The following is a 23,552-nucleotide window of genomic DNA, read 5'->3' as shown; positions in this document are numbered from 1 at the left end:
GAACAAAAAAAGGAATTTATTGGTTCATGTAACCAAGAAGTTTTGGCTTCAGGTATGGCTTCATCTAGGTGCTCAGATGCTGTGTTTCCCTTAAAGACACTCAGCTTTGCACTTCATGCTGGCGTCATTCCCAGGCTCCACGCTGTGATAGAAAGACTGCCAGGGGAATGAAGACACAGTGGCATGGTCTTAACAAGCTGAAGCTCAGGCTGGGGAGCATACATCCAGGCTTGTGGAGTCTTAAAACACCGGTCTTCAGTAGATGAAAAACTCAGTAAGTTAGGTAAAAATTGTGAACCAATAACAACCTCCACATTCTCCTTCTTACCCTAAACGCCTGAGGTCTTGGAGAGCCTCCAGGAAAGGAGGGGGGCGGCCACGGCTCACCCTGGGGACACAGACACTTTGGCTGCCACCCTTGGGAGGCCTCCACCATGTGGAAATAGTCTCATGTTCTGCTGGGTCCCAAGAGCCCTTCTCTTTCCCTCATTACGGCCCTCAGAACTCCCTGCCCCACAGTAGTGCATAGGGTCTGTGCTCCGGCCTCCTCCCAACCATAAGCCCAATGAGGGCAAAAGCTGGATCATACAGCCCAGAGCACGTGCTAACCTCACCTACAGAATTTGTTCCTTCTTTGATTGTTCACTTACTTACCAACATAACAATGATAAAGGAGTCTAAAAAAAGACAAAAACCATATACCAATTGTCATTTTCCTGTGTTTCCAGAGTCTTATTTATAACCCGCATATATTCACTTCTGAAACTTGCATTGCTACTTACGCAAGTTTCATAAATGGTTTAAAAATATGTAACGGACAGATATCTAGAATGAAGATTCTCTAAGTCTAGACTGAATTATATCATTTAAACACGATGAGTCATGACCACATTTCTGCATGTATTCTCACGTCTCATATCCTTCATCCCTAAAACTAAACAGATCATGAAGAAAGAAAGGCTGCTCTCTTAACATGCTGCCACATCCCAGCAAACCTAAACAGCCTGCTTGCTCTTCTCAAAGTCAGAAGATGACCTGGTCTGAATATTGTAATGGGACATTTTCACGGTAGCCACGAAAATGCCAGGACACCCTTTTGTCCCTGGTGAACAGCCTGTGGCTCCAGGTGAATCAAGGTAAAGGAGCCAGCAGGGATTATGAGTCACCCGCCAGGAAGGCCTTTATGTAAAAGCTTGGGATTAAGACCTCATAGTGGACTGGCAACGCCCGCCGAGGGAGCATCGGAGTTGGGCAATAACAATGACTCTGGGAGTGAGTGAGTGCTACTCACAGGAGATAAAGGCCAGTCTCTGGGCTAACAGGGCCCTTCCTCCTGTTCCCAGGTGCCCTAACACTTAGCATGAGGGAGGGGAGCACCCCTCTCATCTAGGAAGCCTGCAAGTGGCAGCTTCTTCAATAGGGACTTTCCTGGTGGTCCAGTAGTTGGAATTCTGTCCTTCCACTGCAGGGGGTGTAGGTTCCATCCCTGGTTGGGGAACTAGGATCCCATGTGCTGCATGGTGCGGCCAAAAAGAGAAAGAGACCATCTTCCTTGTTATCTTTTTTCTCTGTGTGTATCTAAACTGGTGACAGAGATTTACAAAGGTTATTTGAACAAACACATATAAATGACACTTTCAGGAAACCTATTTTTGTGGGACAGACAGAGGCTTCATTTATCCAGAGGCCTCTGCACTAGCCGCTCTGAAAACCTGAATGAGTCACTTTAGACATATTACCAACAGATGCTCTGTCACGCTGGAGAGAGAAGACAGTTTAAGGATTTCAATGCTTATTCTCAACCCCCCCCCTGCATTTGAGTCTGGTCCTAAACATCTTACCATGGTCTTAGACCGAAAGCATGAAAAGATTTGAGCCGTTTATTGAGGGGCGCTCATGGATAAGAGACCTGAGGTCATAAAAAGAAAAGAGGTGGGAGAAGAGAATCCAGGAAATGTCTACAAATAACATCTGGGAAGAGGAAGTAGAAGAAATGTTAGGAGACTGAGGAAGAATGAAGATGGAGGTCAGGGAGGAAGGTGGCTTACCGAGGCAACTCTTCCAGCTGAAAAAACCCATCACTGGTTATTCCTAGGCTGGCACCTATGTAGGGAAAGGCAATATAGGTCACACCAACGGAGCTTTCTCTTGTAAAACAATCATATTCTATGCACAAACCAAACACCTTCTCAGTTCATCACTGATTTGATGAGTTTTATTAGAGTCTACACTTGGGAAGCTGCCAATCAAATCTTCCCAAAGTCAACATTTTAATTTCCTCTGCCATGATAAATAAATAACTATTAAATTTCTTTGAAGAATTAAGATCTCAGGTCCACCCCCAAATGGCTGTCTTGGTTCTCATCTCTCTGCCTTTTTTCCTTCAAAGGTTTTAACCAACTCTCCCTTCATTGCAGGGAGACTTCCAAATGCATAGCTTCAGTTTTGACCTTCTCCCCAGGCTCCAGTTCCATATTTCTGACTGTCTGGCTATGAGATTCTACTCTGCTTCAAACTTGCTATAAAACCTTAGTTTTATATCTCCCAAACTATATCCCTTTCTCATTTACCACTTCAGTTAAAAATACCACCTTCCATCAATAATCCAAAGTCTCGAGGTTCCCTGGTGGCTCAGTGGTAAAGAATCCGCCTGCCAGTGCAGGAGACAATTTCGATCCCTGATCTGAGAAGATTCCCGCATGCCCCAGAGCAACTAAGCCCATGTCCCGTGCACCACAACTATCGATTGAGCCTGTGCACTAGAGCCCAGGAGCCAAAACTACTGAGCTCACGTGCCCTGCAACAAGAAAAGCCACCGCAATGAGAAGCCCTTGCACCGCAAGTAGAGAGTTGCCCCCGCTCTCCCCAACTAGAAAAAAGTGCACATAGCAACGAAGACCCAGCACAGACAAAAATAAGTAATTTAAGAAAACAAATAATCCAAAGTCTTGAGTTCTCAATATGTGTTCCTTCTTTCAACAACCATCTCATCAGCTACTAAAAATATTGCATTTTGCCAAATTTAATGCACAGTGGTTAAGGACACATCTTGATTTCAGAAGTGTTGAACATTTTCTAAAAATGTGTCTTGGAATCAATGAAATACAGTAGCTGGCTTTCCCTTCTGTGTTTCCTGTCTGCCCTCTTCTCCTAGTTCCTGGCATAGAGCAGTGGCTCAGTAACTGCAGAGCTGAACTGAGTTCTTCCACCACATTTCAGACACTAACACTAGTTCAGAACCTATTACTACTTCCTGTACATTCTACTGTAACAACTTTCTAGCTGGCCTTCCTTCTCTGTAAATCATTGTCAGATTAGGTTTCTAAAATTAACACTTAGATCTTGTCACTACCCTATTTATAAGCTATTAATAATTGGTATTCATGAATAACAGAGACACCTTAATTTGACTTTATAAGTCTTCACAATTTGGCCCTAAGCTTCTTCCAGTTTCAGTTCAATGTATTTTGGGGGGCTTTTTTGCTAAACCACGTGGCATGTGGGATCTGAGTTCGCTGACCAGGGATTGAATCCAAGCCCCCTGTCTTGGGAGGGCAGAGTCTTAACCACTGGATCACCAGAGAAGTTCCAGTTCAACGTATTTGCCTACAGATTTCACTGCTAGAAAACCGGCTGAATTGACTGAATGTCCTTTAAAGACCAATTTATCACCCACTGGTTCTTCCGGGCTTTTTCTTCTTTAGCACATAATACTCCATTCTTTAAGCCCTTCTCCCGACAAGTCTTTTTGGTCCATGCTAGCTAGCTCATAGTAATCCATCCCACCTTTGAGCGAGCCAACACTCATTGTCTGGCAATCACCTTGGAATATTTACATTTCTCTGCCTTTATTTTTATTATATGTTTTTAATAAATATTTGTTTTAAAAAAGTCAAAAAGCAACAACAGACCATTGTGTGAAAAGCAGGTTGCCTTCCCACCCAGGGCTCTGGTCCTCTCCCAGGGGGGAGTGGGCACTGCTGTGTGCCCTTCCAGAGACCCCAGTGCATCTGCAAAGTCTCCCTGCCTTTTTAAAATGACACAAATCGTAGCATACTACACACATTGTTCTGCACATTGCTTTCTTTCTCTAAACAATCCATTTTGAAAGCTATTCCCTATCAGGATGTTTATATCCCATCTCACCAACTAAATTTTAAGTTTTTAAGTTATTTGACAACACTAGTTGTTCTTTAGCTTTTGGGCCAGAAATCCCTTTTAAAAGCTCATGAAATTTTACGGATTCCCTATCCAGAGAGAAAGAAATAACTACATGCATAGAAACTCAAAATTTTCCATATCAGTTCAGGTTGGTCGTGGGTCTTTAGAAGCCAATCCATGGAGAGACTTCCCTGGTGGTCCAGTGGTTAAGACTGTGTACCCAATGCAGGGGATTTGAGTTCAATCGCTAGTCAGGGACCTAAGATCCCACATGCTACATGGCATGGCCAAAAAAAAAAAAGAAGCCAATCCATGGAGAATATAAAAGTTGTATAAACCACAATCATCATCTATTAAATACAAAGAGCTTATAACTAGTTGGGGAAAAAGATACAGACAGTATTTCCTATGACAGAACAAGGCAGTACCTTATGATTCATCTCTGTGTATACAAAGTAAAGGCAGATGACTATCAGAGATTCCTTACTGCTTTAATTTCTAAATCTTTACATGAGAGAAAAATACTAATATAAGAAGGCTTAATTAGTTGATGAGGTTACATCTACACAAGATTTCTCTCCTTTAAACAAAACAGTAAATATCTCACAACAAACTGAAGCTGGAAACAGCCTCCCCTGTGCCGAGAGGGGAAGGATGGGGCACTTGCTGATTCTTCCTCCTGTGTTACCTGTAGCCTGGAGCTGGATGAAATAGATCTTTCTCTGCCCTGTCATTGAAAAGTCGAAGTGTTAGTCGCTCAGTCATGTCCGATTCTCTGCGACCCCATGGACTGAGCCTCTGTCCATGGAACTCTCCAGACAAGAAAACTGGAGTGGGCAAGCCATTCCCTTCTCCAGTGGATCTTCCCAACACAGGGATCAAACCTAAGTCTCCCTCATTGCAGGTAGATTCTTTACCATCTGAGCCACCAGGGAAGCCCTGCCCTGTCACTGAGGCACCACTTAAGCCAGTTACCTTCAGGTTCTGCAGAGACCTCCTCTTGTGTGTCCAAGACAAAGAACTGGCAAGGGGCAGATGCCCTGGTGTGGCGGGTGTGGTGGGAAGCAATGGTAAGTGCTGTCTGACTGTTATTTGTTAGCAGATGCCTTTGGAAGACTCACCAGGGATCTGGCTCTCCTGAGGAACCGAGGGCACGCCGCCTGTGGCGATCAGGATGTGAGGAGCGGTGTATTTTTTCCCGTTGACCTCCACTGTGGGCTGGGGATCACATGTGAATGCTGCATGGCCGTGGATGATGTCTATGTGGGACTGGAGGAGGAAGCACGGTAACGTTAGTCTGTCTGTAGGACTGAACAACAAGGGAGTGGGGAGGGAAGTATGAGGAGTTTGGAGTTAGCAGATGTGAACTATTATATTTTGGATGGATAAACAACAAGGTCCTACTGTATAGCACAGGGAGCTATATTCAATATCCTGTGATAAACTGCAATGGAAAACAATATAAAAAAATATGTATAACTGAGTCACTTTATATTATAGCAGAAATTAACAGAACACTGTAAATCAACTATACTTAAATAAATTTTTTTAAATGAGAGAGAGAGATTAAATAAAGATTTAAAAAATAAAACAAGGGAATTCCCCAGTGATACACTGGTTAGGACTCGGTGTTTTCACAGCCAGAGCCAGGTTTTGATCCCTGGTCGGGGAACTGAGATTCCCCAAGCTGCACGGCGCAGCCAAAAAAGAAAGAAACCCACCCCCCAAAAAAGCAAAACAAAACTTGCAGCAACTTCAGATTTTTTCCAGTCTCTACTGAGGATTTTGATTTATGGCTTGCTGACGCCAAGACAACTCTGACATCTGAGTTTCTGCAGAACTTCTAACTGTTGATTGACAGTTAGGCTGGGGGTTGCCATGGATGCTGAAGTATACAGTAAGAAGAAATGAAGATGGAATCGGATGAAAACCCAGAAAATAAAAAAATACATATGCAAGTCATCCCATGAGGAAGACGACTGTATGTTTGTTCCCAAGAGGTGAAGGAGAAAGCCTTCCTCACTTGGAATGAAAACACTGAAGAATGATGTGTCTGGAGGAAAGAAGCCTGAGAAAAACAAAAAGAATAAAGGTGCAGGGAGCTGAGGCAAAAGGAAACACTCTGGCCAAATGGGGGGAAATGCCATCCTTCTCTTTTCTCAAATGAAAAGGCGAAGCACATCACAATTACATGACTGTGAAGTTTTACATAGAAGGTGTTGAGAGCTGAGATTTGATTTGCTCTCACTGGCAGCCTCCACGCCCGGGACTGAGTATGAACTGCCAGCAAGTTTCTGCCAGTCGTGATACATGCACAGGCAAAAAGTGTGGGCAAACCACAGGGACAATGGAATCCTATAAGCACGATCACAGAACAGGACGTTTTAAGTTTGGAGCACACCTGGTTCTAAATTGAGCTATTTCCTCCTTTCTAATCAGCCCTCCAGGCCTGTTCTGCAGATGCCCTGCTTAGTCAAGGTGAAACAAGATTGATGCCAAAAGCCATGAGGCTCCCAAAACACCTTCCTTCATGAGGTAATGATTTCCTGTGCAGTGTTAGACAAAAAAGGGAGTGAGTAGAGGGGCAATAAATATAGGTAATCATTTAGGAGAGAAACTGATGAAATTTTAATTTTAATTTCCTAGGATATTTAACAGAAAGTTTCCTATTCTTAATTTCTGAATGACCCATGGTTCCTTTCCCATATGAGATCATGGAAATTCTGCTATACAGCAAGATTTGTGAGTATTAAAAAATGTTATTTCCTGAGTAATTTTCCATTCTCTTTTGCAAAAGTATTTTAAACACGTCCCATTTAAAAAAAAAATTTTTTTTTAACTTGGGTTTTTTAGTATAGCAAATGGCATCTCACATTCATGTCTAGCAGCCTTAAAATCCCGTGAACTCAGTGCACAGGGATCTGAAGACCAAATATGTTCCCTTTGAACTGGGCTCAAGGTCAGAAAATATCACCTTCTCAAAAATAAACCTAATGAATGATAAGAATTAATATAAAAACATATGAGGTTTAGCCATCTGGAGATGTAACTCACCCTAAAAAGTGGTTTATAAACATGCTGCTAAGGAGATTACAGTGGCCCAAATATAATCCCAAGTATCCTGATGTCTCAGAAGCTGCAGAATGAGACCACGAAGACCAGCGAAGGATGGTGAGAGTCATGCTATCAAGAGAGTTGGGAATTCCCTGGTGGTTCAGTGGTGAGGACTCAGAGCTCTCACTGCCTGAGGGTGTGGGTTCAATCCCTGGTCGGAGAACTAGGATCCCGTAGGTTGTGTGGACCAAAATAAATTAACTTAGAATAAACAAACAAGAAAGAAGGAGGAGAGTTGGATGGCTCACGGTGCACAGTTCATCGATGTCTCCGGCACAGTGCAGTGGAAGAGGTGTGACATGAAAAGCACAAAGCGGGGGCTTCCCCGGTAGCTCAGGCGGTAAAGCTTAGGGCAGGAAAGGCCTCAGGAGAGCAAAGAACACAGCGTGCTGAAAGTAAACACATCTCTGCCTAATTCTTTCTTCCTTTTCCTTTTAGACTCCTCATAGACACGTTTATTAACAAATACATAGATAAGTTATAAACACCTGTATTTCCTTTCTTCATTGGCCAAGAGGGCCTAAAACCATTAGCACTGTAATAGCAATGAGCACATCAAGAGCCCAGTTTATGCCTGCCTAATCTTGTTGACCGAACTACCTTCACAAAAATGACCTTCTGAACCATAGCATGTCCTGAGTAGATCCAGCCACCAAGGATGAGGGTGTTCTGAGCAGGTAAGCAGTGGCAGCATTCCAGCCAGATAACAGTCCTGAATTTAATCCACAAACTGGCCCACTGTTATGTAAATCAGGCTCTTAGGTGCTTGGTTTCTGGAACTGAGAGGAGGGTCAGACAGGTGCAGGCAGGTACTCGGTGAGACCTGGCACATACCACCATCTCTCCACAGAAATAGAAACAAGACTGATCTACCAAGTCCAACTTATGCTCTGACAGATCAACATCAAAACCATTAACCACAAAGAAAGAAAAGAGATACCTGTAAAGGCTGTGTTTCAGTCTGGCCAGATTCAGTTCTCCAGCAGAGAACAGCTCCTTCTCAAAGTTCAAAGCCCGACACACTCACCTTGGTTAGATTATTTTGATAGATGGTGTTCAGGCGGCTCACGTAGGCATCCCGCTTTTCCTTAATAATCCTGCAATGAACTAGAGTCAGTACTGAGGATCCAGTCTCCTCGCCCAGTGCCCACTAGGGCCTCTGACCCCGAACACCCCAGAGCAAAGACTCAGACTGTCCACGAAAGCCCTGGGGGTGAGTGTCTCTAAAGGCAGGCGCCCCTTCCCCTATGTCTGTCTGCTTTCCATATGCACGCAGAGAAACCTTAATCAAGTCCAGGGAAAACGTTCAGTTAACACAAACCGTTCGTAAATTTCTTCCTGCACAAAAAGCAAGGAGCGCTGCTTTGGCACAAGCCTAGTATGTCATGGCGACTCATTATTTGCTCAATAAATGAATAAATAAGCTAACTTTTTAAATGTATGGCTTCAGAGACATTTACAGGAGGAAATTCCCTGGCAGTCCAGAGGTGAGGACTCCCCATTTCCACTGCAGAGGGCATGCATCAATCCCTTGGAGAACTAAGATCCTGCAGGCTGCAAGACGCAGCCAAAAAGAGACCAAAAAAAAGTTTATGGCAATTCCTTTTAAAGTTAAACATAGGGGATTAAGAGGTTCAAATTTTTATGTATAAAATAAGATACAAAGCTATATTGGACAGCACAGGAATACAGCCAATGATTTATAATAACAACAAATGTAGTATACCCTTTAAAAGCTGTGAATTACTATGATCTACATCTGAACCTTATATAATATTGTATGCCAACCTTATCTCAATAAAAAATAAATAAAAGGGATAAAAGCTTCCAAAAAAAGTTAAAAATAGAAACTGCCACAAGACTTGGCAATTCTACTTCTAGGTGTAGGCCCAAAAGAATTGAAAACAGGACTTGCAGACCAATGTTCATAACATCATTATTCACAACAGACAAAAGATGGAAAAAACCCAGGAGTCCATTGAAGGATGGATAAATACAACACGGTATATAAACATTAGGGATTATCACTCAGCCTTACAAGGAATGAAATTCTGACACATGCCCCTGCATGGATGAACTCTAAAAATGTTAGGCTAAGTAAAATAAGCCAGGCATAAAAGGTCAGATACTGTGTAAGGTACCTTCAGTTCAGTTCAGTTCAGTTCAGTTGCTCAGTCGTGTCTGACTCTTTGCGACCCCATGAATCGCAGCACACCAGGCCTCCCTGTCCATCACCAACTCCCGGAGATTACTCAAACTCATGTCCAGCAAGGTGGTGATGTCATCCAGTCATCTCATCCTCTATCGTCCCTTTCTCCTCCTGCCCACAATCCCTCCCAGCATCAGGGTCTTTTCCAATGAGTTAGCTCTTCGCAGGTGGCCAAAGTATTGGAGTTTCAGCTTCAGCATCAGTCCTTCCAATAAACATCCAGGACTGATCTCCTTTAGGATGGACTGGTTGGATCTCCTTGCAGTCCAAGGGACTTCTCAACAGTCTTCTCCAACACCATAGTTCAAAAGCATCAATTTTTCGGCGCTCAGCTTTCTTCACAGTCCAACTCTCACATCCATACATGACCACTGGAAAAACCATAGCCTTGACTAGATGGACCTTTGTTGGCAAAGTAATGTCTCTGCTTTTTAATATGCTGTCTAGGTTGGTCATAACTTTCCTTCAATGGAGTAAGCGTCTTTTAATTTTATGGCTGCAATCACCATCTGAGTGATTTTGGAGCCCAAAAAAATAGTCTGATACTGTTTCCACTGTCTCCCCATCTATTTCCCATGAAGTGATGGGACCAGATGCCATGATCTTAGTTTTCTGAATGTTGAGCTTTAAGCCAACTTTTTCACTGTCCTCCTTCACTTTCATCAAGAGGCTTTTTAGTTCCTCTTCACTTTCTGCCATTAGGGTAGTGCATCTGCATACTGAGGTTATTGATATTTCTCCTGGCAATCTTGATTCCAGCTTGTGCTTCTTCCAGACCAGCATTTCTCATGATGTACTCTGCGTGTAAGTTAAACAAGCAGGGTGACAATATACAGCCTTGACATACTCCTTTTCCTATTTGGAACAAGTCTGTTGTTCCATGTCCAGTTCTAACTGTTGCTTCCTGACCTGCATACAGGTTTCTCAAGAGACAGGTCAGATGGTCTGATATTCCCATCTCTTTAAGAATTTTCCACAGTTTATCGTGATCCACACAGTCAAAAGCTTTGGCACAGTCAATAAAGCAGAAATAGATGTTCTTCTGGAACTCTCTTGCTTTTTCCATGATCCAGTGGATATTGGCAATTTGATCTCTGGTTCCTCTGCCTTTTCTAAAACCAGCTTGAACATCTGGAAGTTCATGGTTCACGTATTGCTGAAGCCTGGCTTGGAGAATTTTGAGCATTACTTTACTAGCATGCGAGATGAGTATAATTGTGCGGTAGTTTGAGCATTCTTTGGCATTGCCTTTCTTTGGGGTTGGAATGAAAACGGACCTTTTCCAGTCCTGTGGCCACTGCTGAGTTTTCCAAATTTGCTGACATATTGAGTGCAGCACTTTCACAGCATCATCTTTCAGGATTTGAAATAGCTCAACTGGAATTCCATCACCTCCACTAGCTTTGTTTGTAGTTTTGTTTTCTAAGGCCCACCTGACTTCACATTCCAAGGTGTCTGGCTCTAGGTGAGTGATCACACCTTCGTGATTATCTGGGTTGTGAAGATCTTTTTTGTACAGTTCTTCTGTGTATTCTTGCCACCTCTTCTCAATATCTTCTGCTTCCATTAGGTCCATACCATTTCTGTCCTTTATTGAGCCCATCTTTGCATGAAATGTTCCCTTGGTATCTCTAATTTTCTTGAAGAGATCTCTAGTCTTTCCCATTCTGTTGTTTTCCTCTATTTCTTTGCATTGATCACTGAGGAAGGCTTTCTTTTCTCTCCTTGCTAATCTTTGGAGCTCTGCATTCAAATGGGAATATCTTTCCTTTTCTCTTTTGCTTTTCGCTTCTCTTCTTTTCACAGCTACTTGGTTTTTTTTTCCCCATTTATATTTATTAGTTGGAGGCTAATTACTTTACATCATTGCAGTGGTTTTTGTCATACATTGAAATGAATTAGCCATGGATTTACATGAATTCCCCATCCCGGTCCCCCCTCCCACCTCCCTCTCCACCCCATCCCTCTGGGTCTTCCCAGTGCACCAGGCCTGAGCACTTGTCTCATGCATCCAACCTGGGCTGGTGATCTGTTTCACCCTAGATAATATACATGTTTCGATGCTGTTCTCTTGAAACATCCCACCCTCGCCTTCTCCCAGAGTCCACAAGTCTGTTCTATACATCTGAGTCTCTTCTTCTGTTTTGCATATAGGGTTATCGTTACCATCTTTCTAAATTCCATATATATGTGTTAGTATACTGTAATGGTCTTTATCTTTCTGGCTTACTTCGCTCTGTATAATGGGCTCCAGTTTCATCCATCTCATTAGAACTGATTCAAATGAATTCTTTTTAATTGCTGAGTAATATTCCATGGTGTATATGTACCACAGCTTCCTCATCCATTCGTCTGCTGATGGGCATCTAGGTTGCTTCCATGTCCTGGCTCTTATAAACAGTGCTGCAATGAACATTGGGGTGCACGTGTCTCTTTCAGATCTGGTTTCCTCGGTGTGTATGCCCAGAAGTGGGATTGCTGGGTCATATGGCAGTTCTATTTCCAGCTTTTTAAGAAATCTCCACACTGTTTTCCATAGTGGCTGTACTGGTTTGCATTCCCACCAACAGCGTAAGAGGGTTCCCTTTTCTCCACACCCTCTCCAGCATTTATTGCTTGTAGACTTTTGGATAGCAGCCATCCTGACTGGCGTGTAATGGTACCTCATTGTGGTTTTGATTTGCATTTCTCTGATAATGAGTGATGTTTCTTTTTGTGTGTTTTTTAGCCATCTGTATGTCTTCCTTAGAGAAATGTCTGTTTAGTTCTTTGGCCCATTTTTTGATTGGGTCATTTATTTTTCTGGAGTTGAGCTGGAGGAGTTGCTTGTATATTTTTGAGATTAATCCTTTGTCTGTTGCTTCGTTTGCTACTATTTTCTCCCAATCTGAGGGCTGTCTTTTCACCTTGCTTATAGTTTCCTTTGTTGTGCAAAAGCTTTTAAGTTTCATTAGGTCCCATTTGTTTATTTTTGCTTTTGTTTCTAAAATTCTGGGATGTGGGTCATAGAGGATCTTGCTGTGATTTATGTCGGAGAGTGTTTTGCCTATATTCTCCTCTAGGAGTTTTATAGTTTCTGGTCTTACATTTAGATCTTTAATCCATTTTGAGTTTATTTTTGTGTATGGTGTTAGAAAGTGTTCTAGTTTCATTCTTTTACAGGTGGTTGACCAGTTTTCCCAGCACCATTTGTTAAAGAGGTTGTCTTTTTTCCATTGTATATCCTTGCCTCCTTTGTCGAAGATAAGGTGACCATAGGTTCGTGGATTTATCTCTGGGCTTTCTATTCTGTTCCATTGATCTATATTTCTTTTTTTTTTTTTTTTTTTTCGGCGGTGAGGAGGGAAGAGCGCAGGGGCCCCGAGAGCACCCACGTGCCGTCAGCTTCCCTCTCCCTGCCGCCGGGACCAGAGGGAAGGGACACGTGCATGCACGGAGGTGACAGCCGCGACAGGCGCGCTCCACCAGCCCCCCGGCCCCGCTCGCCCCCCCTGGGAAAAGGGACGGCGGGGCCGCCCTGCGACGCCCCCGGACTCTCGTCCGCGCCACGCCTCTCCCCACACCACCCCGTCCCAGCCCGCAGGCGCGGAGGCCCGCGGCGGGGAAGCGGAGGAGGGCGCAGCACCCCGAGCCCGGGAGGCGCCGTCAGGGGCGCCCCCATCTCCTCCCTCTCCTCGACCCGCCTCCCCCTCCCCCGCTCCGTGGAGGACGGCGGCCCGTCGACCGCCCGGGGGAGAGGCAGAGCGCCCGCGGAGGGAGAAGAACGAGGGTGGCACGGACCACCGCCACGCCCCGGCCGGCACGCCCGCCGGCGGGGCGGCCGGCATTGATCTATATTTCTGTCTTTGTGCCAATACCATACTGCCTTGATGACTGTGGCTTTGTAGTATAGTCTGAAGTCAGGCAGGTTGATTCCTCCAGTTCCATTCTTCTTTCTCAAGGTTACTTTGGCTATTCGAGGTTTTTTGTATTTCCATACAAAGTGTGAAATTATTTGTTCTAGTTCTGTGAAAAATACCGTTGGTAGTTTGATAGGGATTGCACTGAATCTATAGATTGCTTTGGGTAGTATAGCCATTTTGACAATATTGATTCTTCCAATCCATGAACACGGTATATTTCTCCATCTGTTTGTTCACAGCTATTTGTAAGGCCTCCTCAGACAGCCATTTTGCTTTTTTTGCATATCTTTTCCATGAGGATGGTCTTAGAATAGCCAAGTTCATAGAGACAGAAGATAGAGTAGAGATACCAGGGGTTTGCGTGTGGGAGGGAAGACTGTTTAACAGGTACACTGTTTCTGCTTGGGAGGCTGGAAAAGTTCTGGAAATGGATGTTGGTGATGGCTGCACAACACTATGAATATTCCTAATGCCACTGAATCAACAACTTTAAAATAGCTAACGTGGACCTTGTATGTTGTGTATGTATTTTACAACCACTCTATTGAGGTATGATTGAGATACAAAAAGTTGTACGTATTTAATGTATACAACTCGATGAGTTTAGAGACAAGTATAAACCTGTGAAATTATCACTGCAGTCAATGCCATAAACATAGCCATCATCTCCAAATGTTTGTTATATACTGTTTACCATAATAATAATAATACGCCCCCAAAAGTTTATGGTACACTTCATTATGAAAGAAAAAATTTGCACTTATAAACAGAACCATCTCAGCATTTATACTTACCGCCAATTGAATTTACTTTCACAACTTTGAAAGCCATAATCAACGTGGTCATGCATGAATTCAGAGTGGACAGCAGTGTTCCACATTACCTATATTAAAAAAAAAAAAAGCGGTGCATAAGTCTTGAGAGAAGAGAGAAATTTTTTCATATAGAAAGGTAACTATATAATAATAGATAAAAATATCGATCTTTACATTACAAATAAAAACATAAGAAAAATACATAAATAACAAATAAAACTAAACATTTTTAAAGAGAAGTTCAGAAATATGACCAGATAGATTTTCAAGTGAGGCTTCTGAAATGTTGGGGGAAATTACTTCTGCTCTTGAATTCATTCCCTAGTTTATAAGCTCTATAAAAGCAGAACAATATATGCCTCACAGTTCTATTTACTACTGTTTACATTCATTTTAAGTTTCAGATTTCTTTAAGCTTTTGCATCTATAACTTTAAAGTGATTTAGAAGGAAACTGTGAGATAAAATTGAGCACTGGAAACTTTAAAAGAACAGACTGCTATTATGTATTCGGTAACTACAAACATGTCTTTGTAAGGATATATGTAATCAGACACCTGGAACCCACAAGATTTGACTGGGATGTAGCCTACAATCTGCAAAAGCTTTTTATAGCAACTGATTGTCATGATAACTGAACTAAAACTGACATCCAGAAGTCTAGATGGCAAACTGCCATTTTATTGGTCAGACACGCCTGAGACTCCACTTTTAACAAGCCTTTGATTTCTTCTTTATGCTTTTCTCCCTGTGTGCCTCAAAAAGAATAAACTGATGACTCTGCTGGATTCTTTTAACTGAAGTGCAGTTCCATCAACTGCTTACCACCATGGCATCCAAATACTATTCTCAGAAACATCATTCAAGCAACTTGAGAAATGTCAATTTTAGAATGGCCAGGAGATACCCCAAGTCACACGATGCATGGTTTTAACATGGATAATTTACAGGGCAATAGATTTCTGCTGATAAACAAAAACTATCAACATCAAGATAAAACAAACGAAAAAACCCCCAACAATCTTGACACATCTTTCCAGAAGAAAAACTGTTCTAGTCTCCCTGGAAAAAAATCAGAGCTGTCCTGGAGCAGGTGAAAGACCAGATGGATTGAAGCAAACACCCCACCCTGTGCTAAGTCACTGAGGGTTCCAGGTATTAACTGAAGCCACGTGTGTGAGGCACATCCATCCATGTGCCACCCTCATCTACGAGGTCTTGGTCATTTTGGCATTTGGGCTCAGAGTTGGATATAGAGTTGGATATAATCGTTTTTACTTCCTGGCCGGACCTCCCTATTGAGAAAAGGTTATCCTGTGCAGACAGATAATGCTTTTCTTTGATGTCATGACTATAGATACTTCATTGGCCTTTGTTCCTTCTAGACCATCAGAAGTTGGAGACCAGACACTGTGTTCTATTCCTGGTTATCTCCCCACTGTGTCCCCAAAGGAACTTTGTCACTATGAGAACTTAACCACAAGGTGAATGGCCAGGATGAATTTCCTGTGTATGTATGATCCAGTTAGTATCCAGGAGCTAATATTTCTGTGGTTATCTCTCCAGCATCTCCTCCCTCCCTTTTTCCAGGCCGAAAATGTCACTCACTTGCCCTGTCTCCTCTGCAGGGGTAGCCTGCTCTGGCCAGGAGAATCTAAAGCCATCTGCGGGGAAAGTGTTGGGTGAGGACATCTCGCCTGGAGCTCCACCAGCCATCCTGTGGCCTTGAGGGGGCGGGGCATGATACTACTGATCATACACCAAGGATACCAGAGCAGAAAGATGGAGAGAAGCCAGGGGTCTTTCATATATTCTATCCCCAGGCATCTTTTCTCCCCCTCCAGGCTTCTTAATAAATGTTATTTGTGCATGCTCAGTCGCTCAGTTGTGTCCAACTCTTTGCGACCCCCTTGACTGTAGGCCACCAGGCTCCTCTGTACATGTGGATTCTCCAGGCATGAATACTGGAGTGGGTTGCCATGCCCTTCTCCAGGGGATCTTCCTGACCCAGGGATCAAACCCTAATCTCCTTCATTGCAGATGGGTTCTTCACAACCAAGCCACCAGGGAAGCCCAAATGATATTTAAAAACACAATAAAAACTATTCTGTGGTTCAAGCCACCGTTAGTAGGTTTCTCAGTTCTTCTTCGCAGCAAGGATTTTAACTGGTATATCTGAAAATAACCTTATTCTGATCATGATTCACCAAATATGTCCAAGAGGAATGAAAGGAAGGAGAAATAAAAGTTCTACCTTTTTGGGTACACATCCGACATTCACCTAGAAAAAAAAATAAGAGGGACATATTTTAGGAATATTCAATTCAAAACCATCAAAGAAACCTACAAAAGATGAAACCCAAGCATCCACCCAGGAGGTTTACTCCCTTTTTTCTATTATAGAGTTGAAAAAGATATGAACAATACTTTCCTTGTGTGAGAAGGCAGAGAATTTTATTTATCAGTATTTTCTCAAGAAAAGCAGTGGGTTGCAGGGGGGAACAATTCCATTTGTAAGGCAGGGCAGGGGGGAGGAAGGCACTTCCTCCAGGGGAGAGGAAGGATGATATAGATGGCCAAAGGAGGTGAGGTGGCCAAGAGGGACCAAGCAGAAGAGAAAGTGCAGTGCAGTGGTCAGAGGACCCACCAGCTGAACAAAGGCAACTGAACCATCTGAGCAGCTGTCCTGGAGGATTTCTGAGAAATTTACTATGGCTTATGCTGGGTAAAACACCCACAATGTCTCCTCTGAGAAAACCTACAGCAGAAAATTACATTTTTTTCAAGATCAAAGTATGATGATGAATCAAGCAGTAAAGTTCATCCATTATCTATTTCTCTCTATGCTTATATACATGGAGATAATACACTATATATATATATGCTTATATACCTGTATATATACACAGACCTATATGTCTCTATGTTAGAAACAGACCACAAACTTGACTCTTAGCCTTCTAGCAGCCACTACAAAGGAGAACACAAATAGCTGTTAAGATTTCAGTAAAAACCAGCCAGTTGTTTAAAAGTCTACTACTCATCATAAAAAAATATAATTATTCAAACTCCTTAGAGAGAAATTCCTCCCTACAGTCCTTGTAAATTATGATGTATGTGTTTACACACACATTTTTGTGTACATTTGTTTATTTCCTTTTGATCGCACCCTAAAATTTATAGCTTGAAAAAAACTGTGGCTAAGAGTAAGACTAATTAGTACTTAGGCGGCAATATTGTACTGTAATTATGTAACATGATAAACATCCCTACATTAGGCAATCATATTACAATTGATAAATACATCACAGTGACAGGCTATACACCTTAAACTTACATGATGTTACACATCAATCTTATTCAATTACAAACATGTTTTTTTTTTTAAAAAAAAGAGTAAGCCATTAAAACTGCACATACTGTTTGGCACACACCATTAGAGCTTAGCAATGCTAAATTTAGGACTCTATTACACTTAAACGGTCACATATTACATTCCAGCATCCAAAGATACATAGAGAAGGATGTGCATTAACTGTCACAAGGGTTAACAGGAAACAAGGTAACTACCCATCAGCAGGGAAGTAATATTCTAGGGAAATCACTGTACATGGAGCCTATGGAATACTTTGCAGTCCTTTAAAAGGCCACAGTGATTTCTATTTACTGTTACAGAAGGATTTCTTAGAATCTTAAGTGATAAAAAGAAAGTTGCAGAACAATTTGTTCTGTATATTCCAATTAACATTGATATATATTTGCAAATGTGCACATCTAATTAAGCAGTTTGAGCACATACTCCATGATATTAACAGTAGTCATCTCTGGGGAGGGAGAAAATGTTCATATTTTACTCCATATATTTTCTATAATGTCATTCCTTGTGTAATTCATTTAGACAAAGAAATAAACCAAAATGATTTTATCTGGGTAGTGGAATTTAGACGGTTGATTCTTTGATCGCTCTGATCTATTTTCAGTGTTTTCTGCTACACAATTATTTTCCTTCTACATGGAAACATGTTAGGTTGGAATAATTTATATCAGGTGCTCATAAGCTCTGCCATCACAACCAGAGAGAACTAGGCGGGCTCTCTGGATGCCTAAACAACACAGGCCTGGGGCCAAGTGTATGACTTTCGAGTAGTTCAGTTTTTTAGAAGTTTAACCATTCAGAAGGACTGATTAAGGGCTCACTCACTAATGCCAGATATGATGCAAAACAGAACACTAAATGGACAGACTCTGCTCTCATGGAGCCCATAGTCCTGACCAGAAGGAGGTGCTTCGCCTGTCCAAGAAGCCGACTCCAGAGGCAGCAGCAGAATCACCCACATTCCCTAAAATCGCAGGCTCTTGGGCCCGAAGTCAGAGGAGGAAGCTGGTAGAAAATTACGAGCTTTAGGAGGCAGAGAATCTGTCTAGCACACTTTGGGACCTGGGGCTAGGGCTGAATGGAAACCTATGACCTTGAAGTATTCCTCTTCCTATTTTGGCAGCTCCTAGTGACAGGCCTCCAGGGTTTCCACTGGTTTCCGAAACCTCAAACACTTCAGTGCAACACAACTATCAGATGCCTCTTTGACGTGGAAGAAGAGAAAACGATTCATTACCTACAAAGCTGAGGAAGCCTGGGTGGAGAGCTCTATGTAGCCCTGGTCAGCCCTCCTTCCCACTCTGTAGCTGAGGTTGAGTGCAGATGTAGAGTCAGACAGACAGGAGCCTGAATCCTCTACTTGCTGACTGTTGGTGGGGTAAGTTTCTAAACCCTTCTGAGCTGTTTCCTATTCCACAGAACAGGACTGATAATACACTGTAGAGGTTTTGAGATGATCAGAGATGATGGATGTAAAGCACCTATTTTCTAATTCATGATAGTTCTGATGATGCCACTGACCTCTCTGAATTATTTCTGCAGTCTGCCGGCTCTTCTGGTGTAGAAAAGCCATACGGAAAAGCGTGTGTCTTAGTCGCTCAGTTGTGCCCGACTCTGCGACCCCACAGACTATAGCCTGCCAGGCTCCTCTGCCCGTGGGATTCTCCAGGCAAGAATACTGGAGTGGGCTGCCATTTCCTCCTCCAGGGAATCATCCCGACCCAGGGATCGAACCCACGTCTCTTGCATTTGCCGGCAGATTCCTTACCCCTGAGCCGCCTGGGATGCCTGAGGGTCCGATGATGCCTGTGGCAAAATTCACAAGCTTCGCCATTTAACCAAGGTCTGGCCTTCTAGCCTACAATTCTGCCCAGACAAGTAAAAACATCACATTAACTTGGCTAATCTGCAATCTCCCGGGTCTAGAATGTCACCGGTGCTTAAGTAACAGTAAGCTTCCTTCCTCTGGTTTCCCCCTTTCTGTTCCTCATCACGAGTTGCCTATGGTTTCTTCTATCCATTTTCCTTCTTCTCAGCCTAAAACCTAATTCAGGACTGAGGCAGGAGCACTTAGCAAACGACAAATTGTCATTGACTAAGCAAAACACTGTCAGTTCATCAACACCTTCTTTCAGCGCAATCTTTCAGTCATATTGTACAAGACACTGTTCTAGGGGCTCAGTGTTGATGACCAGAAGAGATAAAGATCTCTGTCTTTGGCAACTGTCACCATTTTAACACCCATTGCTAATAAGCCCCTGGACGCCACTTACCCACGTCCCTTCACAATTCTGACCACTCCTGATGTGTGTTTTATTTCTCCACAGTTTACCTTCATTCTGACAGCATCCATTGGAGACAGGATCAGATCTCAGAGGTGAAGGGCTCAGTCCTACAAGACTGTCCTAACCCCCATGTCAGTCACCCAACACAAGTCCAGATTGTCAGCTGTGCTTCTGACCAACCTGCTATAGATCCAAGATTCCAATGACCCCACCTCCCACCGCCCTTTCTTGGGTTTGATTAATTTGCTAGAGTGCCTCACAGGACCTAGAGAAACGTGTGATAAAACATTTTACTCACGAGATTACCAGTTTACTATAAAAAGCTATAATGTAACTCAGGAGCAGACCAATGGAAGAGATGCGCAGGGTAAGCTATGTAGGAAGGGGTGTGGACTCCTCATGCCCTCTCTGGGCACACACGCCACTCTCCTCGATTCTCCAAGTGTTCACCAACCCAGAAGCTCTCTGAACCCTGGCCTTTTGGGTTTCTCTGAAGGCTTCCGTTACACAGTCAGGGTTGACTAAATCATTGGCCACTGGTGTTATCCGACCTCCAAACCCTTGTCCTTGCCTTTCCAAGGTCAGGGAGTTAGGCTGGTTCCTTTGCCAACCAGCACCTATGCTTATGTTCTTTCCATCAGACACCTCATTAACATAAACCCAGGTGAGGCTGAATGTCAAGGCACCTTTATCACTCATCCTGTAGTAAATTCCAAAGGTTTTAGGAGCTCTGTGCCAGAAATGGGAACAAAGATCAAATATGTATTTATTATAAATCCAATTATCACACCCTGGCACATATTAAACATTCAATATCCATGTCTTTTACCTTCAAATTTCAGATGAAAGTTAGCCTGGGAAGGCACCTAGCTTGAAAGAAGAGTGAAGGTATTCTATGTAAAACAGAATCTAAAGCAAGAAAATGAACTTATGTAAGAGGTATTCAAATGTTAGAACTAAAATTGCGCTCAATTCTTATTTTAGCAGAACCTTAGATTAACGTGCAATCTCCCAGTCCCAGGGATCAAACATAAATGAACTGCTACTCTGGGGCAATCAGGGGAAACCAGATTCAGCTATGTGAGACAAGCTCCTCTAGGGTGTCACGTTCCTCTACCACCTGACACCCACTGAGTGATATCTGGCCCCATATCTCTTGCTCACCCCCAAAAGAGAAAGGATCTAGGATCCCATAACCTATTTAATATATCATGTTGCAACACTCAGTGAATAAATGGTTATTAACTGTGACTGTGTGAAATCTGCTTAGAAATGTGGAAGGTCACTCATATTTCCACAAAATTCTTTAATTCCACTGGACCAGAAAAATTCTCTGTTGCTACTTGTGCAAGATACCTTTTACAAGCAAGCAGGAACTCTGAAGGATTAAGAGGCAGCCTTTCTTTTACTGGCCCTGCAAATTTAGTGGGTTCTGAGGTGGATGGCAAAGCAACATTACTAAGACTGTTGCAAAAGATTAAACAATCAACAAGGTAAATCAAAAGACTTCAATAATAGGATTTACCTGCTTCAACGAACCCCACCCTTTCTGATCACTCCTTTCTTTGGCACTTATGAACATAGGTGTGCCTCATTTTATGAAATTCTCAACTCATGAAACAATCAGGATTATTTTCTGGTTTTGAGGGATCTTTGTCAATACTGAAGGAACTAATGGCAAGGTTCCCTAAACTGAGCTCTCCTTTTAGTAAATGTTCATTTAAAAATGCATGTTCAACCTTGGGAAAGTGTCAGTTGCTCAGTCGTGTCTGACTCTTTGCAACCCTGTGGACTATATAGCCTGCCAGGCTCCTCTGTCCACAGGATTCTCCAGGCATGCATACTGGAGGGGGTTGCCATTTCCGTCTCTAGGGGCTCTTCCTGACCCAGGGATCGAACCTGGGTCTCCTACATTGCAGGCAGGTTCGTTACAATCTGAGCCACCAGGGAAGCCAACCTTGAACATCGCAGTGAAATAAGACAGTCACAGAAAGATAGATATTGCATGATTCCACTTACACAAGGGATCTAAGACAGTCAAATTCATAGAATCAAACAGTGGAACGGTGGCTGCCAGGGATGGGGGTGGGAGAGGGCAATGTGGATTTACCAATTAACGGGCTCCAACTCTCAATAAGCAGGAAGTTTTATTTTATTTTATTTTTTTTTTCATCATAGAGTGAAACAATTGTAAAGGATTTTATTTTTGGCATATTATAAATATTGCCATTGTAAAATAAACATGTAACATCACTCTTAAATATATTCAGCAGGACTCTAAATACCATACTAGTTTGATTCCCACTCTCATCCATCTAAAAAACAACTAAAGAAAAATAATCTTTTAACAGTCAGATATTTTATGTTTTTCTTATTTGGGGGCTTGGTTTTTTAATTCACTTTCCCCATAGAATTGTATCTAAATATTATACATTTATGTGCTTGAAAGTCGTCTATTGATTAAGCTATCAACACACATACATCAAGCAGGAAGTTTTAAAGATCTGTCGTACAACACTGTACCTACAGTCAGCAATACTGTTCAGTCACTCAGTCGTGTCTGACTCTTTGCAACCCCATGGACTGCAGCACGCCAGGCCTCCTCCCTGTCCATCACCAACTCCCAGAGCTTGCTGAAACTCATGTCCATCGAGTCGGTGATGCAGTACTGTACACTTAAAATTTTGTTAAGAGGGTAGATTTCATGTTAAGTATTCTTATCATTAAAAAGTATGCATGTTGAGCCTACTGGGGCTATAGATACTATAATATCAAAGTACATGCTACTACCTCCAACTTAGTGTATGATTTACCTGTTATACTACGTAACTGCAGCCTGAAGGGAAGAAGTGTTAGTTGCTTAGTCATGTCTGACTCTCTGACACCTCATGAACTGCAGACCACCAGTCTTCTCTGTCCATGGGATTCTCCAGGCAAGAATGCTGGAGTGGGTTGCCATTTCCTTCTCTAGGGGATCTTCCCAACCAGGCGCAGATTCTTCATCACCTGAGCCACCAGGGAAGCCCTGTATACAGCCTAGACGAATACAGACAACAATTCACCAGATGGCTGTTTCTCAGGCCTCTTTTAAAGCCTCCACTCCTCCTGCTGGCCTCTCCAACTGGTGTGTACAGTACAGCTCACTGTGACATTAATGATCAAGAAGACTTTTGCTAGGTACAAATTTTCCATTATAAAATAAGTAAGTCACAGGGATGTAACTACATACAGCATGGTGACTACAGTTAATAACACTATTTGAAAGCTGCTAAGAGGGCAGATCTTAAAAGTTTACAAGACGGGACTTCCCTGGCAGTCCAGTGGCTAAGGATCCACACTCCCAGTGCAGGGGGCCCAGGTTCTATCCCTGGTTAGGAAACTAAGATCCCACAAGCCACAACTAAGAGTTTGCATACCACAACTAGGACCTAGCTCAGTCAAATAAATTAATTAAAATAAATTTTAAATAGTGAAAAAAAAAGTTCACAGGAAAAACTTGTAACTATGTATTGTGACAGATGTTAACTACATTTATGGTGGTGACCATTTCACAATATATACAAATATCAAATTATCTGAAAGTAATATATATATTAAAAAAAAAAAAGACTTTTCGTCCAGGAATCAAGACTTACTCCCTAACTCTCTTTGGTTAAGAACCCCACGCTGATACACAAAAACTGGGTTAGTC

The 23,552-nt window shown here is 42.6% G+C and overlaps 1 protein-coding gene across 1 annotated transcript in view; it reads right to left on the bottom strand.

Moving 5' to 3' along the window:
- Positions 1-23,552, bottom strand: part of GSR (glutathione-disulfide reductase) — a 47,798-nt gene that overhangs the window by 17,020 nt on the left and 7,226 nt on the right. The window contains exons 2-6 of the mRNA XM_020879089.2: positions 16,455-16,481; positions 14,181-14,269; positions 8,303-8,372; positions 5,283-5,430; positions 2,049-2,103 (exon numbers count right to left, since the gene is read on the bottom strand). Of these exons, the coding sequence (XP_020734748.2) occupies positions 2,049-2,103; positions 5,283-5,430; positions 8,303-8,372; positions 14,181-14,269; positions 16,455-16,481 (389 nt within the window). The remainder of the gene's footprint in view (positions 1-2,048; positions 2,104-5,282; positions 5,431-8,302; positions 8,373-14,180; positions 14,270-16,454; positions 16,482-23,552) is intronic.

The sequence above is a fragment of the Odocoileus virginianus genome, chromosome 32 (genome assembly GCF_023699985.2).
Source record: "Odocoileus virginianus isolate 20LAN1187 ecotype Illinois chromosome 32, Ovbor_1.2, whole genome shotgun sequence".
Lineage (NCBI taxonomy): Eukaryota > Metazoa > Chordata > Mammalia > Artiodactyla > Cervidae > Odocoileus > Odocoileus virginianus.
The sequence above is the reverse complement of the archived record's forward strand: the minus strand, read 5'-3'. Positions and strand labels throughout refer to the sequence as shown.